Below are 23,438 nucleotides of genomic sequence, written 5' to 3'. Positions count from 1 at the left end.
GTGGTGATATCTCTTTGCAGCTCTCTGTATATTTTTATTATCAAAAAAGCAATTAAATTCTCTTCAGATGTAAAATATGGAGTGACAATAGTATTGTACGTTTGTATAATTTAAAAATAAAGGTGATTAATGTGTATCTCACCACACAAATCAGCATTAATTATTGTTTTTGAACCATACAAGAATTAGGAAGAACTCATCACCTTATTAAGGAACTCATTTCAGCAGTTAATTAAGCTGACAAGTTACAAAATAAAAGAGATTTCTGTCAACAATACACAGACTGCTCCTTGTTCTAAAACATCTAGTCCACTTTGTTTAGGTATATCAGTTCAATCACTGTAACTTCTAAACAAGTCCCCCAGAATGCATCGATGGGAGAAGGAATCCCCAGGATCATGGCTCGGCTTCCCTACTTACTATCTGCAATACTGAACAAGCCACCTGCCTTTCTGAGTCTCTGAAATGAATATTAAATTGTTGCCTGCATTCAAGATTTTTCATTGGTTATTTACAGCACTCCTGGGCAAAGAACCTGTACTTCCCTGATATGTATCAGTGAATACATTCTCAACTATTCTCATCTAGGAAAGAAAGGGGTTGCATTAGATAACTTTTAAGATTCACCCTGGTTCTAGAATTTTACAGTTTATATAGTGTTGAGGCATTGTAATCCCTATCACTGCTATTAGAAGCTAATGACATCAGTACTTATGGATAACATGCTAAATTATTATTATATTTATATTAGCACATATTCATTAGGACAGACTGAGTATTCCATATACAAAACATTTGGGACATGAAGTGTTTCAAATTTCAGATTTTTTGGATTTTTAGAATATTTACGCATACCAGCTGAGCAATCCCAATCCACAAGTCTGAAATCCACAATGCTCCTGTGAGCATTTCCTTTGAGCATTGCGTTGGCACTCAGAAAGTTTCAGATTTTTTCACATTTAAGATTTCAGATTTTTGGATTAGGGACTTAACCTGTATTAAAGTATTTTTTATAATTTTGAATAATTATTGGTAATTACATATAAGGTTATAAAAATGCATTTATTAAATAAATTTTATTTCACAATTTTATCACTAATAATTATTATTAATGATATTTTTATTATAGCCAGAAAATACATCCCAAGAGTGCAGGAACTAGTCTCTGTTTCACTCGCTGCCATTACTTCAGCCCCTAGAAGAGTATCTGGCACAAGATCTGTTTTAAGTAAATGATTGCTGAATAAGTATATACTAGTAGCTCCTTGGGGTTATAAGGTATTTTATGGTTTAAAAACATTTTCACATTTATCATCATATTTGGCTTTCAAAACAATCTTGTGAGACAGTTAGTATTACCAGCTAATATTTTATGAATTAAAGAGGATATGGAATAGAAAAGCAACATGCCCAAAGCCAAGTGGTGAAACCAAAGCTTGAATGTAACTGCGCCAACCATCAAGCCAGGGCTGCATCTTGGCACTTCTGAGCGTCAATAAGGCCTATGAATATTTGGTAAGATCTGATGTCACTCCAAGAATTACAAGTGAATTTCTCTGCTGAAAGATGCAGTGTAAAGATCAAATTAATATAATTAATATTTGATCCTTTAATGAATACACAGCTTGTTCTTTTGTCCCCCTAAGGACCTGAAAATTAAAACCCATGCACTGCCCTGTGCAGTGATGGATGAAGCTCAAGCTGCTTATGCTCATCCAGAAAACGGGCGTGCCAGGCAAACCCGAGTTTCATTACAGTTCCTGAGGTTTCGGTGGATTTGTGGCTATTCTCAGGGCATAGCATGCATACTTATAACAAGCGTCCAAGATGTTACAACTGCAGTCTGTAATTGCAATGAACAGGACTGTCAGGATTACAAAAAGATGCTTCCCCTCTGTAACCTCCAAAAAAGATGTTTCCCATTTGTATCTCCAAAGTTAGAGCAAGATTCTCTTTGCATGGGGAAAAGGACACTAGGACTCCAGAGACAGAAAAGCACACCATGAGGACCATACATTCACAGCAAAAATAATGGGGAAAATCCAGTCTAAATTATTCCTTTAAATAGAATACCATAAGTGGACATCAGTTCCCCTCACATGTTAGTTATCTGCTAAGAAAACAAATGCGTCCTGACTAACCAGGATACATGGCTTCACATCACTGATGGCTAATTCTCCACCAAGCATCAAAAACCCAGGACTCATCAGTTCCTAGGAACCAAGCTCCAAACGTGCCTGGTTCCCATAAACCATGGTGGTGCAGCTGAATGAGTGCTTTTAGGAAACCTGGGTTCTGGATCAATTCAGCCCCAAACTCATGGGTAGATTAGCAATCAACTATAACTGTTTCCCCTCCATGGAATAATATATTCATAACCTCGCGGTAGCAGAAAGCACAGAAAGATGTTGTTAAAAAAAAAAAAATCCAGGCTTAGGACCCCTATATAATACAATTCACCTCACCTGTCTTTATCTATCTTGACAAGTCTAAGTGAACCAATATAGTTACAAAGCTGGTTTGTGAAAAGGGTCACCATTTTGAAATTAATTTCAAAGAAGAATCATGAAATAATAAAATAATGAAGTTAAAGGAGACATCAGACTGTCTAGCCAACCCTTTAATAAATGGAAGCATTTAAATTTAGTAAGGACCCTGGGTGTGAGGGTCTCCCTCTACTCTTTTACTAGCTACACGATTCTTCAATAAGCTCTTCCATTTCTATTACTTACAAATCATCAAAATGACAATAACATCTGTTCTACCTACCTCAGAGAGCTACAGTAAGAATTTCCTACTGAAATGAAAAGACAATGAACACACAAGTGCTAAATAAACTATAAAAGAGTATACCGATATAAAACGATTCCACCAAAAGGATCACGTGGAATTGGAACCTAATGCAGACCCAAAGTCTGAATGGCCACAAACCGTTTCCAATATTTGTCTTTATGTATTAAAGGAAAATGTCTTCTCTTGTATATTCAGAAAAGGTAAAGGTTATTATATTTAGAGAGAGAGAGGGAGAAAGAAAAAGAGTGAGAACTCGCATGTCGTGCCAATTTGTTTTTTTAAAAAATCTAACATAAAAACGTTTTTTAAAAAGAATTTCAGAAATTAAAGAAAGTGAATTCGAGGCCACAAGACAACTTCAGCTTCACAAACTTGTGAACTTTACAAATCTTTCCAAATGATCATCTATTTTAATGATGGATAAAAAGTATTATCAAATTTCACTCAGCCAAATTAGAGAGAGAGACAGAGAAAGAGAGAGAGTGAGTGATTCATTTGGTGCAAAAGTAATCATGGTTTCTGCCATTAAAGGCAAAACCTAATACTAACCCCCAGAGTGTATTAGTAAGATAATTTCAAAAACCATCTTTAAAAAAGTACATTAGTATAGTAGGAAAGTTCATTTGCTTTCCTATTTACCAAAAACAGAAAAAGAACTATACTGTTCCACCATCAAAGTCTAAGACCGAGTTTAACTGCTGTTGTTGTTTTATTTTTGGGGGGTGGGGTGGTTGCTGTTTGTTTTATCTTTTTATTTTTTAATTTGGAACAGAGTGAAAAACCCAGATGATAGGACAAACAACACTAAAGGCTAGTATTTTAAAGACCAGAAGAAAAATTGCATTATCTTATCTTGTTGTCATCAGTTAAACAGAATAGAAAGTGATAGAACATCATAAAAACATACCAAAATAATTTCACAAAAAATGAAATAGTTAACACTATAAAATCTTTAAGAATTGTGCTGCTATAAACATGCATGCGCAGGTGTCTTTTTCATGTAATGAGTTCTTTTTCCTTGGGTAGACACCCAGTAATGGGACTGCTGTATCAAATGGTATGTCTACTTTAGTTCTTTAGGGAATCTCCACATTGTTTTTCATAGCGGTTGTACTAGTTTACATTCCCACCAACAGTGTAAAAGTGTCCGCTTTTCAGCATATCCATGCCAACATTTATTATTTTTTTTAATTATGGCTATTCTTGCAGGAGTAAGGTGGTATCTCAATGTGGTTTTAATTTGCATTTCCTGGACAGTAAGTTGAGTATTTTTTCATATAATTGTTGTATGTATATCTTCTAAATACCCATCAGCCAACAAATGGATTAAAAAAATGTGATATATATACACTATGGGATACTACTCAGCCATAAAACAGTATGAAATAATGGCATTTGCAGCAACTTGGATAGAGTTGGAGACGATTATTCTACAAGTAACTCAGGAATGGAAAAGCAAATACTGTATGTTCTCACTTATAAGTGGGAGCTAAGCTATGAAGATGCAAAGGCATAAAAATGATATAATGGACTTTGGGGACTCAGGATGAAGGGTGGGAAGGATGCGAGGGATAAAAGACTATAGCGTACACTGCTCAGGCAACAGGCACACCGAAATCTCAGAAATCACCACTACATAACTTCTCCGTGTAAGCAAAAACCACCTGTTCTCCAACAGCTATTTAACTAAAAAAATTTTTTTTTAATTTAAAAAACTATATATATAAATATGGGCGCCCCAGAAAGACCAGTTGATGTGGAAAACATGTGGGTATTTGTCTACTTTCACAGTCAGAATTAAAACATGGGAAAGCAAACTCCAGAGATTACAGATATAACACCAAGGTCAGAAATGTAAGCTCAAAGAACGGGCTTGGAAGGAAAAGTAATTCAAAGACATAGGTCGAAGCTGCAGAACCACAGTGTCTCATAAGTCGCTAAGAACCTAGAACATGTATCTGGAGAAGTAGGTTTATATTACTGTGCTTTATCAATTAATTCAGTTCTGCACACACTATTGAGTCCCTAGTATGTGTCAGGTATCCTGCTAGGTGCCATTGAGGGAAAAGGCATGAATCAGGCAGCCCATGAGTCTCAAAGTTCAGACTCCATTAGAGAACACAGGTGCATATACAAGCAAATCTATTAAAAACACATTGTCGTAAGAACTGTATACAATGCATGAGGTTATAGGGTAGTAAATAACAGTTTGCCATTATAATATAGTACAAGGTTTGGGATAACTCTAGAGTTAGAGGGAAAAGACTTGAGTGCCAACTCGGTTCGGAGCAGACTGTGCTTCTCTGAACAAATAACTTACACTTTCTAGACTGCAGTTTTCACATTTACATCAGAACAAGATGGGTTGCGTGATTTCTATTAGTTCTAACTTTCTGCGTTTGTGGTTGAGCTTTGTGAAGGTCAACTTTTTTTTTTTTTTTTTTTTGAGACGGAGTCTCGCTCTGTGGCCCAGGCTGGAGTGCAGTGGCCGGATCTCAGCTCACTGCAAGCTCCGCCTCCCGGGTTCCCGCCATTCTCCTGCCTCAGCCTCCTGAGTAGCTGGGACTACAGGCGCCCGCCACTGCGCCCGGCTAATTTTTTGTATTTTTAGTAGAGACGGGGTTTCACTGTGGTCTCGATCTCCTGACCTTGTGATCCTCCCGCCTCGGCCTCCCAAAGTGCTGGGATTACAGGCGTGAGCCACCGCGCCCCGCCGGTCGTGAAGGTCAACTTTTAAGCAATGAATTGAAAGACTGTAGAAGCAGGAAACTGGGGGACAAGTACATGCTAAAAGCAAAAAACAGCATGAGCTGAGGCAATACAGAGCATAAGCTGTTATCACCAATGCATCCTGGCAATAAAACCTGTGCTACCTACTATCTTGGGAATTTCACTAAGAGTATAGAACATTCTGAACGAAAAAAAGAAAAGAAAAAGAATGGTTATAAACTTTTAAAATGTGTAAACATTTAAACACAATAGACATAAGTTACAAAAATGTTCAGAGTAACAGAATGCACTGATAACATTTAAATTAAATATAAAGAAAAGCAAATCTACTTCCAACAAATACATGGATACATCTTCGTGTCATACAGCAGATGCAGAAATGTAGCTTCTATTTTAAAAAGTCTGAATGTCCATAAACTGTTCCCAAGATTTGTCTTTAACTTACATATTAAAGGAAAATTTCTTCTCTTGCATATTCAGAAAAGGTAAAGGTTATTATATTTAGAGAGAGGGGGAGAGAGAAAAAGAGTGAGAATTGGCAGAAATGCAAGAGAGAACCAAAATTTCAGAAAACAAAAGACTGAGTTATACCATATTCCAAACTGCTTTGGAGAAGCATTACTGAGCAGTGCACTCACCCAGCCAGCCATCCGCCAGCCATCCAAATATATATGCATACATAAGAACACACAGACATACATTTGACCATATGCAACCATTCCTACTAAAAACACAGTAGCATAATATGAGCTATGAGGAACATAAGGACGAGTGAGAAACCATGTCTTGTTGCTTCAGTGAGGAAGCAAAGCTTATATATATTCTTATAAGGGACGCAGGGACGTATCACTGTAATATGGGGCTTGGTGCCACACGTGCTGTGAATAGAAGGACAAGCAGTATCGCATGCTGGATATGGACAGCAGCCTTAGTTCAGGAACATACTCCAAACAAATCATAGAGGATGTCACCTCCTTTAAGCTTCCATTTCTTTATAAGAAAAAAAAAAAAAAAAAAACATTTTGTAGGGTTACATAATAAGGCAATAAAACAATAATGAGAAAGCAAAGAGCCTGGCACATACTACATGTTCAATATGGGACAGAATGTAAGCGGGAGCAATAACAAAAGTAGTAGAAATTTGGATAGGTCAAAGAATAAGATGTGGAAACTCGGGCAAGGGAGTAATTACTTCTGATTTAGGCCACACCTAGACATTTTGGAGAAAGTGATACAAACAGAATTTTAGCAGGTAACGAAAACATGTGGGGTGACATGTTGAGAGGGGACCAAGGACTGTGCGCTGCCGAGCATGCAAACAAATCACTTCTCTGTTCCTAGAGAATAAGACAGTGGGTGAACCACACATAGTACAGGGAGGGCATGTCAAATTCACAGTAAAGGAGTCTAAAGGGAGGCCACTATATGCTTCTCTTCTCCCTATCTTATATATGCCATTTATTAGCCCTCCTAATATAGGATCTGCCCTCACCATAAGGCTCAGGCCTATAAGAACTCTCATATCTACAAAGACTTCCTCACACCTTTGCCTTCTGCTCTACAACTGGACATGTCTCTATTCTGTTCAGATTAGAGGGAGGCTCACTGAAGCTTTCCCCAGAAATTAGGAGACAAAATAACAATGCCCTTAGTGAGATGACAAAGGGAAACATTAAAAACATAAATGAGGGCCAGGCACGGTGGCTCACGCCTGTAATCCCAGCCCTTTGGGAGGCCGAGGTTGGCGGATCACCTGAGGTCAGGAGTTCGAGATGAGCCTGACCAACATGGAGAAACCCCATCTCTACTGAAAATACAAAATTAGCCGGGCACGGTGGTGAATGCCTATAATCCAGCTATTCGGGAGGGTGAGGCTGAGAATCACTTGAATCCGGGAGTCGGAGGTTGCAGTGAGTCAAGATCACGCCATTGCACTCCAGCCTGGACAATGAGAGTGAAATTTCATCTCAAAAAAAAAAAAAAAAAAATCATAAATGAGGAAGCCAACATATGGCTCCTCCTGTCCCTATGAAGAAAGATTCTCTTCCAGATCCCATTCATCCCATTCCCAAGCCCTGAAATCACTAAAGAAGAATGAGTCAAAGAAAGCCAGTTCCACTAAGTGATTGATAAATTGCAACGATGCAGTCTCCTTCTAAGGCAATAAAACATCATGGAGTGCTATAGAGATTAGTACAGCACCAAAGGCTTCATTTATTGTTTTTCAAGAGCAGCTTTCTGAAGGTCTTGTTCTTGCACTTTCTGAGGCTCAGGATACTCAACGATCCACAGCTGCAGCTTAGTCATGCATGCTGAAGCCTGATCCTCTCTAGCCCCCAGCCTAGGTGTTCACCTTACACAAGCCAGACATCTGAACTAGGCTTCTGGCACCCGACCCAAAATACTAATAGACTAGCAAAGTGTTTCCTGGGTGCAGGAGAGGACAGGAAAGAAAAGAGGAGGACTGGACTATATCACAGAGTGTGAAACACCTGCAAGCAATATTGACAAAACAAACATTAATGTCATTCAAGAAGCAACTGGAAACATCACGGAGAGGGGTAAGATATTAATTTTTTTAATGGTGGGACAGGGACAGAAAACAAAGGGAGTTAAATCTCCTTTCACTGCCTCTTCTCTCTCAGCTCCTATTCTTGCTTTTTTGTTTGTTTGTTTGTTTGTTTTTGTTTTTTTAAGCTATTGTTTCTTGAGTTTGAATAAGCTGCTAGCATTCGTTGGTAAAAATATGGAACCTTTTCAACCAGAGTACGGTACCATTTATACTGCCCCCAAGGCTTCGTGTGTGAGTGTATACACACACATATACACGAGAGCTGGAGCTCACGCAGACCTTCAAACTCGACATGATGTAAACTGACTGCATTGTTATTAAAACCCCTGAAACTAGGCTTCACTCAAATTTGTCTGGGAGATTTAACAAATGCAAATCTCACAGAACACTCTAGACAACTTTATCCTTCAGCAGCCTAAGGGAAGAAAACCAGCCAGAGGAGGTAAACAATTCCATGCACTTTATTAGATTCACTTTGTATAAGTGTCTGGTTGGACTACTGCTTGGCAGCATTTGCGGACGGACATTTGTCCAACAGCAAGTGGGAGGGATGACTGTCTGGTAGCTAAAACCCTACAAGAGAATGAGCTGGAGGTGGAAGATAATGCAGTAGAAAGGCATTGAGCTGTGACTAAAGAGGCCAGATTTCTAGTTTGAGCTCTAACCCCATTTCACTATGTAATCATAGCCATATAACCCATAAAAAGTCTTTTTCCTAAAAGGGGAGGTTGGTCTAGACTATTTCCAGGGGCTCCTTTACTTTTAGTAGCCTATGACAACCACGCTGTGAATTCACAAACTACCTTTTTCTGACACAACTTTGTACTACAAATCACCTATACAACATTGAATTTTCCTACTCCAAGTAACCAACTCTGAAATCCCAGCACTTACCCTCACCTCCAGGTTGTTTGTATGGATTGTACTTAGGTTTTGGAGCAACTACTGGTGCAAACTTTTTGGGTGGCTGTTGTGTAGACACTGAAATGCTGGGGTTCCCAAAGGAATGGGTGGTCTCCATCCGTGCAGGCACATGGCCGAGGGGCTCACCAGTGCTTTTGGGTGGCAGCCAAGATGGGTGAGACATTGTTGGAATCTGCAATGAAAAAGAAACGAACACTGTTGTTATAGAAGCATGGAAATGAAGACAGTACTCCTCATTTCATGGCTACTTCATCTTAATCCATACTAAAAGAATCTTGATAAAGTTCTCTGGAACGAAGGATGAAAGAAAATGGAAAAAGGAAAAATGAAGAGGCAGAGAAATCATGAGTAGAAAGAGGAGGAGGAAGAGGAGGGAGGACAGGAAGAGGAGGAAGGAGAGGAAAAGGAGAAAGAGAGAAAGAGATGGAGGAGCAGTAAGAGAACACTCCCTCAAACTTGAATATCTCCCTTCCAATAGTCAACTATTTTAGTGCCTAGCACTCTTGGGAAATGGATATGAATAAGAAATGGTTCCTAACTTGAAGGAGTTTTTATGGTAGGAGAATGGAAAAGAGCTTGAATTTTATTAATAATCTATTAAATTAATTATCTCTCCAATTAAATGGTTATGCCTAAATGAAGTGCTAAGTTACCTAAGTGAGGTTAAGAACAAGTGTTGCTGAGATGCAGAAAAACATAGGTTCACTTCTTGGTAGGGGCAGAATTAACAAGATTTTATTGATGAGGTGATATACAGACTGGGTTTGAGTGCTAAGTAGGGTTGAGCCTGAAAAATGTTAGCAAAATATATAGGCAGAGAAGTACACAGCATTTACGTTTAGTGTGCTTGGAGGGGGAATAGCAGAAAGTAGCAAGCAAAAGAACTAAAAGGTGGGTTGAAACCAAAGCACAGACAGCTTAGCAGCCACAGTTGAGTTTATTCTTCAGTTATTAAGGAACCACTGAAAGTTTATTTTGGAAACAAGGGTTTAACAGATACCTGGCAGGACACTTTTAAATGACCCATCTGCAGGAGCAGCTCTGGTCCCCACCAAGGGGCACGTGGAAAAGGGGAAGAGGGGCATATTGGTTGTCACAATGTCTGGGACAATTATTGGAATTTAGGGCCAGACGATAGAATATTCAACACATGTAATGCAAAGGTCAGCCCTGCACAACAAAGAAATGCCCATCAACATGTATGCTGAGCTGAGACCATGTTGGACCTTCACGAAAAGCTCACTGAAACTAGGAGGGAACAATCAGATCAGCCCAGATGCTGCTCCGATCAGATTGCACATACCATTTGAAGAAAGGAAATGTCTCCTCTGTCAGGGTAAGCCAAACACCTCTCCAGTCAGCCTGCCTGCTGGGGATGAGACTCAGAGGCTGCTGCCGAGGAGGGCTCTCCAAGCCTGATTGCAAGAGCTCTCCAGCACAGGGACACCCGGAAGGCACCCTGTACCCGCCCCCAGCCCAAAAGCCACCTACTAATTTATTAATGGAACCGAATTAATTAAGAGGGCTACATGATTACCTGCAGATGTCTATAAAGACAAAGAGCATCAGAACGCGGAAATCAAAGGCCTCAGTACATGGCACAGTAACAGGGAGACAGGGTGGAGGGGAGAGCTGGGAAAGAGTGTTGCCTGGACATTAACATCAGTCCACACCACCAACAAGTGGCATGACTTTGAACAGCATCTCCTCTAGAGCCTCAGATAGTTTCACTCTCTCAGAGGACTCAGCCAAGCACAATGGCTCACACCTCTAATCCCAGAACTTTGGAGGGCAAGGCACTTGAGGCCTGGAGTTTGAGAACAGCCTGGGCAATAGAACGAGACTCGGTCTCTACAAAAAATTAAAAAATTAGTGGGATATAATAGTGCACACCTGTCGTTCCAGCTACTCAAGAGGCTGAGGTTGGAGGATCACTTGAGCCTGGGAGACTGAGGCTGTGGTAAGCTGTGATTGCACCACTGCACTCCAGCTTGGTCAACAGAGGGAGACCTTCTCTCAAAAAACAAACAAACAAACATATAAACCTCTGTCTTCCTTAACTCTCAGAATTTTTATGGCAACCAATGAGATGATATTAAAGTACTTTTTATAGTGTAAAGTGCTATGTAAAGTGAGAAAAAAAGATGCCTCTATTCTTATAGAAAGTCAATGGCAATTTTATGACCATCTTGCTTGGAAGAACAGCTTGATGTACAATTTTCTTAAAAGATGAGGATAACATGAATCAATGACAAAGACTCTAAACTGGGAATCAGGACACATTGCTATTGAAGCCAGTGATGGTACTGGCTTTTCACTCTGGTTACAGGGCCTTTCTTTTCTTTTTCTTCCCCTGTACCTTTTACATATTCATATATACACACACATACATACATGTATATATATACACACACACAAAGACACACATATACTTGCTAAACTGGGAGTTCCTTAAAAGGGTAAGGACCATATTTTACACATTTATAAACTACCATTAAGGCCTAGCACAAAACCAATATAGAAAAACAACCAATGAATGTCTGTTTTACTCATGGTTTTTAAATTTAGCTACACATTTGGAATAACTTGAGATGATTTTTTTTCTAAATACCAAAACCAAACCCATCTCACACGGCTGAGAAATGCCAATTTTGGTTTTGCTTTTGCTTTTAATTGAGGCTTGGTCTTCTACTAAATTGGGATAAAAGTGATAAAAGTGACTGGTTTGCTTTCAGTATGACTAAAGTGAATATAAGTGTGAAATAAAAGGGATCAAGTAAAGGTTTGAAACTTTTAATGCATTAAGCACGTTTGTAGTATAAATGTTAATTATAATTTTTTAAATGGCTTAATACTGTCCTCCAAAGGTCTCTATAAATCTAACGTCATTTTACAATAAAAGGTTTAAAATTGGTTAATATGGGAGGCAGTAGTTTCTAAAGCAAAGATTCACATTTTTCACAGCAATCCCAAGTTACTGACTGACTGCATCATCTTGGCTTTTCAGATATAGCACAGATATAAAGAAATAGGCAATTTCTGGGAGACTATAAATAAAATTTAAGCATCAATATGCAAATCATTGGCTCCACAGTCATTTCAGTTGTCTCCCAGCATCATAAATTACCCGTGTGCTGCCCTCCATGAAGAAACACCTGGAGCTACTCCTCCCGAAAGGCCCATCTTCTGACTAATCATTGTTTGCAGATGACCTTTTCAGTGTCTTCTCTCAGCATTCTTCTGCATGTCAGCAGTGACCCAGTGACACCATTCCCAGGATTTATAATAAGTTTTCATGATTCTGAACCCTTGCTCATGCTGTGTTCAACATCAACAATGCCGTTTACCTCTTTTCACTTTCTACCAAGCCCTATATTTTTATATTGTCCCAGCTCAAACGTCTCTAACTTTGTGAACATTTCCCTAACTCCTCCAAAGAAGAGAAGCTTAATTCCTTTTTCTGGGCTCTTTACTACTTTCTGCATACTTAAAACAGTCCACAAGGAAGTCATTTATTTACCTGCCTACATGTCCCAACAAGCTGAAAACTCCAAGTAGTCTCACTATACTGTCACAATGCCTAGGCAAGAAGCCCTTACACAACTATCTTACACAGAAATGGGTCAATGAATGACCATTACCCTTTCTTAGTTACTCATATCTTTCTAGAATTGCTATAGCATTCACTGATACAATCATCTCTTTTTACTTTCCTTAATTTGGTGATGTAATGAAGCATGCTGATAGATTTCCAGATATTGAACTATCTTTGCATTTGTGGAATAAAATCTTATCTAGTCACAGCTGCAGTGCCCTCTTTAGCAACCACTGATGCATTAACCTCTTTTTCCCTCCCTTAATTTGATGATGTAATGAAATATGTTGATAAAGCCTAGATATTGAACCATCTTTGCACGCCTAGAATAAATCCTTCGTTACAGTTGTGTTTTGATATATTAATGAATTAACTAGGCTATTTTATTTATAATTTGTGTACATATAATCATAATAAAGAGCATTTTATAGCATTTTTTCTGCCTGTTTTACTTATCATGATTAGGTTTTGATAGGGGAGTTTTCTCCAACCTCCTCTACTGTCTGGGTTATTTAGTAACTTCATTGGAATTATCTGGTTTTTTAAAGGTTATCCAAATTCAGCATAAAGTCATCTAACTATATCTTCCTTTAACAGATATTAATCATATTATCAGTAACTTCTATGATAGTAGCAGTAGTTTTCTATTTATTCTGAGGTCATTTTGCAGTACTTTCTGAGAGAAATTCACCATTTTTTTCCTAGGTTTGATCTCTCCTCTCTCTTAACCAAGCTACTTCTTGTCTAAAAATGACTTCCAATGTACTATGCATCAATTTAGATCATAAGCATTACTTTCTACTAGTCCTTGAAGGTAAATCTTACACTATATCCTACAGTTCAAGTTATATATCCTTATAGTACAATTCCACAGCATCTACATACTGTTGTCACATATTCATCACATGGTACCCTGCCCATCTGCTTGCCTTTTTCCCAAACTAAACTCTCAAATCCTTGAGAGTGGAAATATTTACCATTTTATAATCCCAGGGCCTACACATGATAGGTACTCAATAAAAATGTCTGTTAATTTAATGAATGAATGAATTTATTTGCCTGGCACTGGAGCTATAGATGAATCAGATTCTTACTCTTTACTCAAAGAGCTCAAAGCCTATTTGAGGAAGAAATATTTATAAATGTGAAAAGAGAAAGACAGTAACACAGAAAGCACATGAAAAATCTTGGGGGATGTCAGAAAAGCTAGCATAAGCTTGGCAGAGGTAGCCCTTAACCAGGACTTTGAATGATGAGTAAATAAAAGAAAACTGGAGTAACAAGGGCAAAGATTAGAAATAATACTGTGAGCCTGGGTATGAAGCAAGGCATTTCTGTAGGACAGGGATCAGACCAGTGGTACCAAAATGAGGGATTCAGAGAGAATAGTTAGGGGAAAGTTTTAAAAGACAACATGAGTCCTGCCTTTTAAAGGTCTTATATAAAGGTAAGATAAAGATGAGAATCTAGAGCTTTTATCCTTGAACAGGAAGATAACAAGAGTGAAAATTCCAGGTGTTAAAAATTAAATCATGTAGGATGGAGCCAAGGAAAGTGATCAATCCAATAGTATAGACATAGAGTCCCTGTGGCCCCAGTTCTAGTCTCAGTTATACCAGTGTGACCTTTACTCATTTGCAAAATGAATACCTGTAAAGTCCCAATCAGCTCTAATATTCTCGAGTGCTTTCTTTCTCTAAAATCTTAATTACAGCTCTTCATTTCGATAAATGGGTTTGATGAAACTTCACAAGTTTAATGAACAGATGAACTAGCACGTATCACCGGGGCTTCTTGGCTTCTCAGAGAGACCCATGTAAACACAAAGATAAGCAGTGGTGAAAACTGGTGTTGCTGGACCAAGATTCACACTGCTCTTACTTCCCCTCATTCTAGATAGGTTTCACTCGAAGCTCATAATCATCATGAAAGCAAGAAGTGAAAGGGAAGATTTCCAGAGAGGCTCTGAGAATACACAACCACCATCAGCAGACAGGAAAGCAAGAGCAATGGCCCTCCTTTAAGCAAGATGCCTACTGCTGAAGAGAACTGGGGAGCTGCTGCTTCCTCAGCGTTGCTCTTTCAGAAATTGTCAAACGCAAGCAATTAAGAAGAACCTAAGAGGTTTCACTTATCAACTTCTCTGCTGCTCTTCTGTCTTTTCCCCCAGCCATCCTAAGAAGACTAGAGACTGACAATAAATAACAAGTGTTTATTGAAGATTTATTATATGTCAAACAATTTCTCAATGGCCACACAGTCATCCTGACTGCCATATGAGGTAGCGTTATCATTACCCACATCTAGCAAATCAAGAAAGTAAGACTGCAAGAGGTTGAATAACTTGCTCAAGGATACACAGCTAACGAACAGCAAAGCTGAAGCTGGGACACAGATCTTTGACTCCAAATCTCTCCGGTCCTCACTCTGTATTACCTCCTTATTTGGAGAAGAAAGGAAGACACCACAAATCAAAGGAAATCAGCACTTCACAGTTGTTTTTGCTCTTATTATTTCCATTCCAGCTCTTGAATTCTACTTGCCATAATGTTTTCTCTATTCTGTACCCTCAAATCTAATCATAATAAGCCACAGGACCACAAAGTAATGAAGCCAACAGTCAACAGACCAAAAAAAAAAAAAAAAAAAAAAAAAAAATCAAGGCACAACAGAATACAAATAACTACAAAAGGATTTGTGATAACCAGGAACCACCCCATATAGGTGGGAAAACTTAGGGCCATAGGCCAACTGACAATACTAACAAAGCTACTAAGCCTCTCTCAGGATACCATGTGAATGCCAAGTCACTGTCATCCACAAAAACAGAAAGAAGTAGTGTTTGGTCATATTTTCCTTTTTTTCCTCCAAATCAGTGTGCCACTCTTCTAAAAAGATTTATATAGATTACCAAAACTGAAAAACAAACAACTGTTACATGGTATTATCTAACATCCATTGCAATAAGCTTAGGGTAGTGTTTATCAAAACAGTCTGCACACTAACCTCATACGGGAATCTTTATGTATATACTCTGATCCAAGCGTTGAGAACAACTGATTTAGAGCATTTCTTTTAATATTTAAATGATATTGTATTAGTCCCTACATCTTCCTGGCAACTAATTCAAGGCCTAGCACTTGGTCAGTGTGCACTGAATAAATGAATGGTATTAGAAAAGAGACATACATTAACACTACAGAACTGAGGGACTATTTGACTTAAATATCAGAAGCAGCTGATGGCAGACTAACGTTTAGCATTCATGTCCCTTAGCAACATTTTCTTCATTTAAACAAGCCGTTACAATTTAAATAACACTCGCCTATAACTTTGAAGGTTTTTTTTAAACGTTCTCTTTATACAAAAGTCAGTACCTTCCTGGAATTTCAAAACTGTTTTCCTAATCATCCATTAAACTGGTACAACATGGAACTGGAACTGGGAACATGGTTCCCCTCTGGGCTATACAGCTCTCCATTATTGTCCACATCTCAGTATTTAGTGGGAAGATGCCTGATCTTCAGAATTCAGACCCAGCTTTTAGTCTTAGCTTTGCCATGAGCCCATTGTGTAACTTCCGTTATCTCTGAAATCTTGTGTCCTTCTCGAAAAATGTGGTGATGGAATTAGATGGTACAAATGACAACTCTGCTCACAAGCTTTTATGAGTCTATGAAAGATCTTGACTTAACAAGTAGCCAACGCCAAGTAAAGCGAGATTCTATATCATCCGTAACTCTCTTTGTTTTGATATCGTCTGTAATTCTCCTCTTTGCTCGTCAGTGAGGAAGCACAGTCCTCTTTTTCTCTCTTTTTCTGTCACCTGTTTCCCTGACTCTTCTATCCTCCCCATTGAAGGACAGATTCTTGGGTTGATCTCAGAGATTAACAAGGCATCAATCAAGATGTATTATGCACAAGTAAATAAGTATTTAGGCAAACCTTTTCCAACCGGTGTAAGTCCCTACCAGTGTAATTGAGAAGCAGATATGCTGTGGCATGTGGTGGAAGCGTGGGAAGACAGCATTGAAGAATAACGCAGGCTGAAAATTACACACAATTGTTAGTTGAACAGCAAATGTATTCACTCTTCCTCTGAAGCATCAGGTCAGATAGAGCCGGAAGGGCAAAGCAGGATCTACCATGGTCTGAAAATGTCAATGTATTCACTCAACTTCTTCTTATAGATAGCTTTGGCCCAGCACTGGCTAGGTGCCCCACTCTCTGCATGGACAGCTGGCATTGCTCAGAAGAGGTAACGAGAGAACAACGCTACAGAAATGCCAAACCTTTATATAGGCTATCTGAGAGACATTTGGAAAAACTGGAAAAGGCACTAGACTTAGATGCAGAGGACTTGGACGTAGTTTCTATCTAGCTCAGTCACTATCTGGGTCTATGACTTTAGTTCTTAACCTCTTTGAACCTCAGTGACCCTTCCTATCTGTACACTAAAGATTAGATATCCACTACCATTCCCTCTAACTCTGTTTCCATGATTCCCCCACAAGTCCACAATTTCAAGGAGCTAAGGTTTCTTACAAAACTATGTTTTAACTCCTGTGAGACCAGGGAGTATAGAGTGAGGGAAGGTAGGATTGGGATCGACACATTAAATGTCCATCTGCCTTGCACAGAGTACCAGAAAAAATAAATTAACACTAATGGTGCACTTCTTGTTCTTGGCAATGCTGCAGGTGACAAGAAAAACTCAGTGGCATTTCAGGATCCAAATGAACCACAAAGCAGCAAGGGAGAGAAGCATCAGGTCTAGACAAGTAAACATTGTCTCAGATAAAGAAGTTAGACAGGGCCGGCCCCAGGGGCTCAGACCTGTAATCCCAGCACTTTGGGGGAGGCCAAGGCAGGCAGATCGTTTGAGGTCAGGAGTTCAAGATCCTCATAGTCAACATGTTGAAACCCCATCTCAAATATAAGTACAAAAATTAAGCGGCTACAGAGGGGCATGCCTGTAGTCCTAGCTACTTGGGAGGCTGACAGGAGAATCACTTGAACCTGGGAGGCAGAGGTTGCAGTGAGCCAAGGCTGTGCCACTGCACTCCAGCCTGGGAGACAGGGTGAGACTCCATCTCAATAAAAAAAAAGAAAAAGTGAGACAGAACAGTGACATTCCTCCACACTGCACTTTCACTTCAGATTCAGAATGGCACTCCAAAAGGAAACCATCAACCCGACAGGGAAACAATAGCACTGAAAGATCAGGACTCTCAGGAGAGAAGGTTAAGAATGGAACAAATACTGACTAAGTGGCCTTTTGTTTGCCACAGTTTCTATCAGTCAAGCAAAAACACAGACATGGTTGACAATAGTCAGGACAGACTACTTAAGAGCTAAAAGGTCACAGAGAGTCCCAGCTAGGAGAAATCTGAGGAACTAATTTACCTCTTCTAATTTGAGTATTCAAATACCGAGATTTGGAGAAGCTGAAGAGACTTATCCAATGTAATAGAGCAGCTAGAACATACCAGAGGCTGGGTTTAAACCCAAGTGTTCTACCTCCAAAGAGCATCTGCAGGCGGAAAGTTTGATTAAACAAGCTTGTAACTCTATTGATTGCTAGATTATAACTAGATGGGGTAGGTAAAAGGCAATGGAATAGAGCACAGAAGTAAACAATTTCTCTGCCAAGAAAGTTCACAACCGTGACACTGAAAATTAGCACAGAAGAAAAATGGCCCCAACCTTGCATTCCAGGTCACATTTGATAAGAATTGTTCCATGTGGCAAAGTAACCAAGAAAATGTGAATTCTCTCTGGACCTCAGTTCTGCAGATCTAAAATAATAAGCAATTAATAATGATCTTCAAAATCTCCTCCCACAACTTCTTATGATCCATGTTATCGCTAGTCTGTGGACTGTACTGTGGTGGCAAAAAATGGGCTCTTTAGCAGGTTTCTTCTTAGTCCTTGATTCTAATAGACTGCTTTTCTGTTCAAGGCCAAGAGAAAACAGGCAACCATAGCCTGCACCTCTTTGAGTTCAGTAAATCTACTTCTAAAAATGGAAATCTGGATTTGTAAAGGTGAGATGCATAAAAATTTTGCCCCTCACCCAGGAGGAAAAAGTGACGATAGGAAAAATCACCAATATGATCTCTAAGGAGACCTAGCAGTCTCTTTAACAGTTATCTAGCATCTTCTATTTCTAAACCTACCAATAACTGTGTAAGTCTGCAAGTTAACTGCTGCTCATTTAGCTATGCTGCCCTGACAGCTTGTTCAAACTTGTAATAAAACATGTAAACACTCCATTTTAGATATCCATTTACAAGTCTGTCATGCCCATCAGTGAGGCCATGAAATTTTGCTACCACTTCAGGATATTCTAATTATCTTAATTTTTTAATGATTTTGTTTATATTTTTCTGTTATTGAATATTTATTTTGATATGTCAATAAAATAAGGAAGATTTTAAAAGCAATTTTAGTTATAACTTGAAAAAGTAGAAATTCTATATTTTTTCTTCAATGAATATGAGTCTACTATTGATGAACGCTAAGACATATTTACATCTGATAACATTGCTTGTGACTGTGAAGCAATGTTTATTCAGGCCACATAATCTGCTAAGAGTAATCATAGCAACAAGATGGGGAGTTACCAATTATACTTCAGCCTTTTGAACATCATATTGTTCACAAAACTGTCAACCGTGTTGTTTGTATCCTATATCAGAACTACTATAAATTAGCTTAGAGCATTTGAATTGAGTTTGGACATTATAATTTATTTGTTATTTTTATTATTATTATCATTATTATTATTTAGAGACAGGGTCTCACTCTGTTGCCCGAGCTGTAGAGCAGTGGCACCATCATGGCTCAATGAAGCCTGCAACTCCCAGACTCAAGTATTTCTCCCACCTCAGCCTCTCTAAAGTAGCCGGGACTGTAGGTGTGCCACAACGTCTGGCAAATTTTTAAATGTTTTTGTAAAGACAAGGTCTCACTATGTTGCCCAGGCTAGTCTCGAACTCCTGGGCTCACGCGGTCCTCTCACCTCAGCCTCCCAAAGTGCTGAGATTAAAATCATCACACCTGGCCTATAATTTAAATTAATATTATTGAATTGATATTTTATTGTTATTGTAAATTAAAGTTTCCAGTTTAATCTCTGATTCTCTAATTACATATCATCTTAAATATCTATTCAGAAAAAGCTCAGCTGGGAGCAGTGGCTCACACATATAATCCTAGCACTTTGGGAGGAGACCCTGGATTGCTCGAGGCCTGGAGTTCGAGATCAGCGTGGGCAACCTAACAAGATGTGTCTCTGGGAAAAAAAATAATAATTTCTAAAAAAAAAATTAGCTGGGAATGGTGGCTCGCCTCTCTAATCCTAGCTACTCAGGAGGCTGAGGTGGAAGGATCACTTGAGACCAGGGGTTCAAGGTTACAGTGAGCCATGACCGTGCCACTGCACTCCAGCCTGGGCAATAGAATGAGACCCTGTCTCTAAACAAGTGTTTAAAAATCAACTTTATTCTAAAGCAAAATATAAGTATATTGCTAATTTAAAATTTTAATCCATAAGTAATAGAAAAATAAAGTGGTAAAAGATATATAAATTATCAACCTTCAGGGACCATGAGATACAGTTTTAGAAAACAAAGAAATCCGACGTCATGCATTATATACTCTGAAATATAATTTTTATTTAACTCCAAGAGCCTAGAGAAAGTATTTCTCAGTATTTGAAATGGTATGAAAAATAAGCAAGCTTCTCACTAGTTTAAATTACGTAGGAGAGGCTAGTTTTGCAACTTCACATTTAATGGCAAAACAATTGGAAGCATTTTCAACTGGGGACCTTTTTCTCAAGGCATTGTGGAAGTTGTTCCACTTTTATTTCCAGATTTTGAAACAGAGACAAAATCTGGTTAAGCATTAACCAATGGCAACAGAGTAAAAACGAACCGAACCAGGCTGTTTCAAATCAGTTTCGGAATCCCATCAGTGGACATTATCCCTTTTAAGTTTCTCTTGATGAGAGAACTGTTGTAGTAGCTTTCTGTATTTTTATCAATTATTGACCACTGTGTAAAAACATAAAATAAAATACATGAAAAATATACTCAGTTAACTAATGTTCTAATAAAACACAAATACACACACACATAAGATATTTTTAAGGAAGTAGTAAAGGACCCAATATTCACCAATATAGAAAGTTAACATCCTTGAAGTGTGCAATTGTTAATGAAGACATTTCATCTAACGTGGAGCTCAAGATGAAGCTTCCCCGCCATCTGTGAGTTCACGTGTACGTGTCCAATGACAAGGAACTCACTACCTGATAAGACAGCCGCTTCTGTAGCAGAAAAGTTATGACTGCCAGAAAGTTTTCTGCAGCTGAAGCCTCTATTCCCATAAGTACCACTTATGGGTCCTACCTGTGCCCTCTAGAATCACAAAACCTCCAATACATAGCAGACCTTTATATACTTCAGGTAATTTATTTGTTTCCCACTCAGTTTACATCTTTATGTGTTTCAACTTTAATCAGTCTAGTTCTTCCCCTTTTTAAAAAGTAGCCTTACAACTCTATAACCAAATATTAAATATACATTTTTAAGGCCCAAACTAGTAGCTTTCAAACTTTTCCTTAGCAAAATAAATGGTTTCTTCATGTCAAATCATAAACAAAATCCCAAGTATAAATAGACAAATTAATAAAACCATTACAGGAGCATTTAAATCATCATACTTTGGCAGAACATACTTTAATTTGGGGGAAGCATAAAATGCATTATTGCCCTAGGATCCCCAGTATGCTATGAGCCAGACCGAAAACCCACTGCTCTAAAATATTACAATACTGTGAGTGAAGAAAAAACAAAATTGGTATCTTCTTTACCTATATTTTCCTAGTGCCTAATACAGAGGCTATCCCATCATCAGAGCCCAGCAAGTGATTATTATATAAAAGAGAAGGTAAACTTAAATACATGAAAATACTAAGACTTAAGCTCTGGTTTTGAGTCATTTTAATTCATATTTCAAACACTGTTCTTGAAGGCTCTGTATAAGTAGGATGACCATACATCTCCAATTTATACCTGCTGTTTTGATGTAATTATTAACTGTGCCCCTTTGCAAAAGTGTCCCAGTTTTGATGATAACTCATATAATCACCTACTTAAAACACTGTGATAATGAGGCTTTGGTCATTTAGTCCAGGTGAATCCTGAATACAGGCACGTCCTCTCCGAGAAGTTCCATATGGCTAAAGCCCTCCCATACTTTTGAGTTCATTACCGGGGTTGATAAGAGGGCAGAGCAATTAGTAATGGGAAGTAGAGGAGGCTTTGGGGGCTCCCCTGCTTTAGGAGCATGTGCTCTTAAGAAGGAAAGAAGGTACTAAAATGAATCTTCAGGGTAAAAAGCAAGATATAGCAGAAATCTAGCAGAAACTATTATCAACTAACCTATTCACTCAGCCTCTTTTTCCTGAAGCAAAAATGTCACTTTTTCTTAAAAAAAGTAAAAATAAAAATAAATCAGAGTATTTACTTCAATTATATCTTTACCACCTGACCCCACACACATGAGATTATCAGTGATTTTATAATATATACTTGGTTACAAGTACTAGAAGGACAATATGTTGCCTGATTCTTAATTTGGAGCAAAAAAAAAAATGTGTCTAAAATACATCCAAATGCATTCACTAGGGTACAATGTAAAGGTGGAAGGGATTACTAACAATTATTTCACGTTTCTAAATAGGGGTTACACAGAGTTGAGGGAAAAGTCAGAAGAATTCAGTGCAGGCTCAACATTTCGGAATATTTCAAGGTGGTTCTTTTATTGCCTATTAATTCCATGTGCAGTTGCCTTGTGTCTAGGTGGGTTTTGTTACTGCAGTGGCCTCCCATCTATTCCAACACCACCTCCTTTTTCAATCAGGGTTGCCTTATAAATGCACCTCAGCATCTGGCCAGGATGGTCCCAGTTGCTCATTCTGCTTGTTTTGGAAATTTCTTTTACCTATTTCGCCTGTTTATTGCCAAGACAATGTAGAATTTTTTCGTTAAAATTCAAGAATAATTGACCTGTGAGTTGAACTAACTGTGATTGCATGAAATGAGAGGAAAACAAGTATTTAACAACCTCTATGTTTCCTTTTAAGAATAAGCCTATTTAGTTTATTAGAAAGAAACCATTTTACATTAATTCTCATTGCAAAATTTGTATTTGGCTGGTGAGGAGGCAAGTGGGGTCAAAACAGTGCAGCGAGGGAGCAGCAGCATGGAAAGCTGGCCAGCTTTTGTAAGACAGAACTCCCCCCAGACACGGTGAGCACTCATCTGTTGTAATACCGCATGTCTCCGTGGAGTACTTTCCAAGATGTTTGAAACCAAAACAGTTGAGAATGCTCTCCCACCTCAGGGTCTTCCCTCCTTACGGCATTTTTCTGATAAATGGGAATTCCCCCCTTAGGGATTCCCTAAAGTAAAACTGCTGCAGTCCATTCTGTTATATAATTAACTACACTGACAAGTAGAGATGTAATAGAACGTAATTGTTACTCTGACTCCAACTTAACATCTACTACACACAAAGTCTTATGGAAGACACGCTCAAAATATGAAAACCATCACCCTTCATGTGGCAGATATGGTGGATCGACCCTCAAACTTCCCATATTGCACAGGCTGTCTTGCAGGTAAGGTTTGATTGCAAAAGAAATTCTGCCAAACATATATGTAATTGGCTTGACATCTGAGAGGCAAAGTAAGATGGAAGACATGTTTCTGCTGTTTGCCCTGTTTTCTGTTAGAAGAATGGTCACACAGA

The 23,438-nt window shown here is 38.6% G+C and overlaps 1 protein-coding gene across 3 annotated transcripts in view; it reads right to left on the bottom strand.

The window, feature by feature from the left end:
* LPP (LIM domain containing preferred translocation partner in lipoma) overlaps nt 1-23,438 on the bottom strand; it is a 751,777-nt gene that overhangs the window by 494,562 nt on the left and 233,777 nt on the right. For all 3 annotated transcript variants that reach the window (XM_026455659.2, XM_026455658.2, XM_026455660.1), the window contains one exon: nt 8,990-9,191. In XM_026455659.2, coding sequence (XP_026311444.1) covers nt 8,990-9,182 — 193 coding nt within the window. In that variant the 5' untranslated portion in view covers nt 9,183-9,191. The remainder of the gene's footprint in view (nt 1-8,989; nt 9,192-23,438) is intronic.

The sequence above is a fragment of the Piliocolobus tephrosceles genome, chromosome 2, assembly GCF_002776525.5.
Source record: "Piliocolobus tephrosceles isolate RC106 chromosome 2, ASM277652v3, whole genome shotgun sequence".
In the NCBI taxonomy this organism is placed as follows: Eukaryota; Metazoa; Chordata; class Mammalia; order Primates; family Cercopithecidae; genus Piliocolobus; species Piliocolobus tephrosceles.
This window is presented reverse-complemented; position numbering and strand designations above follow the sequence as displayed.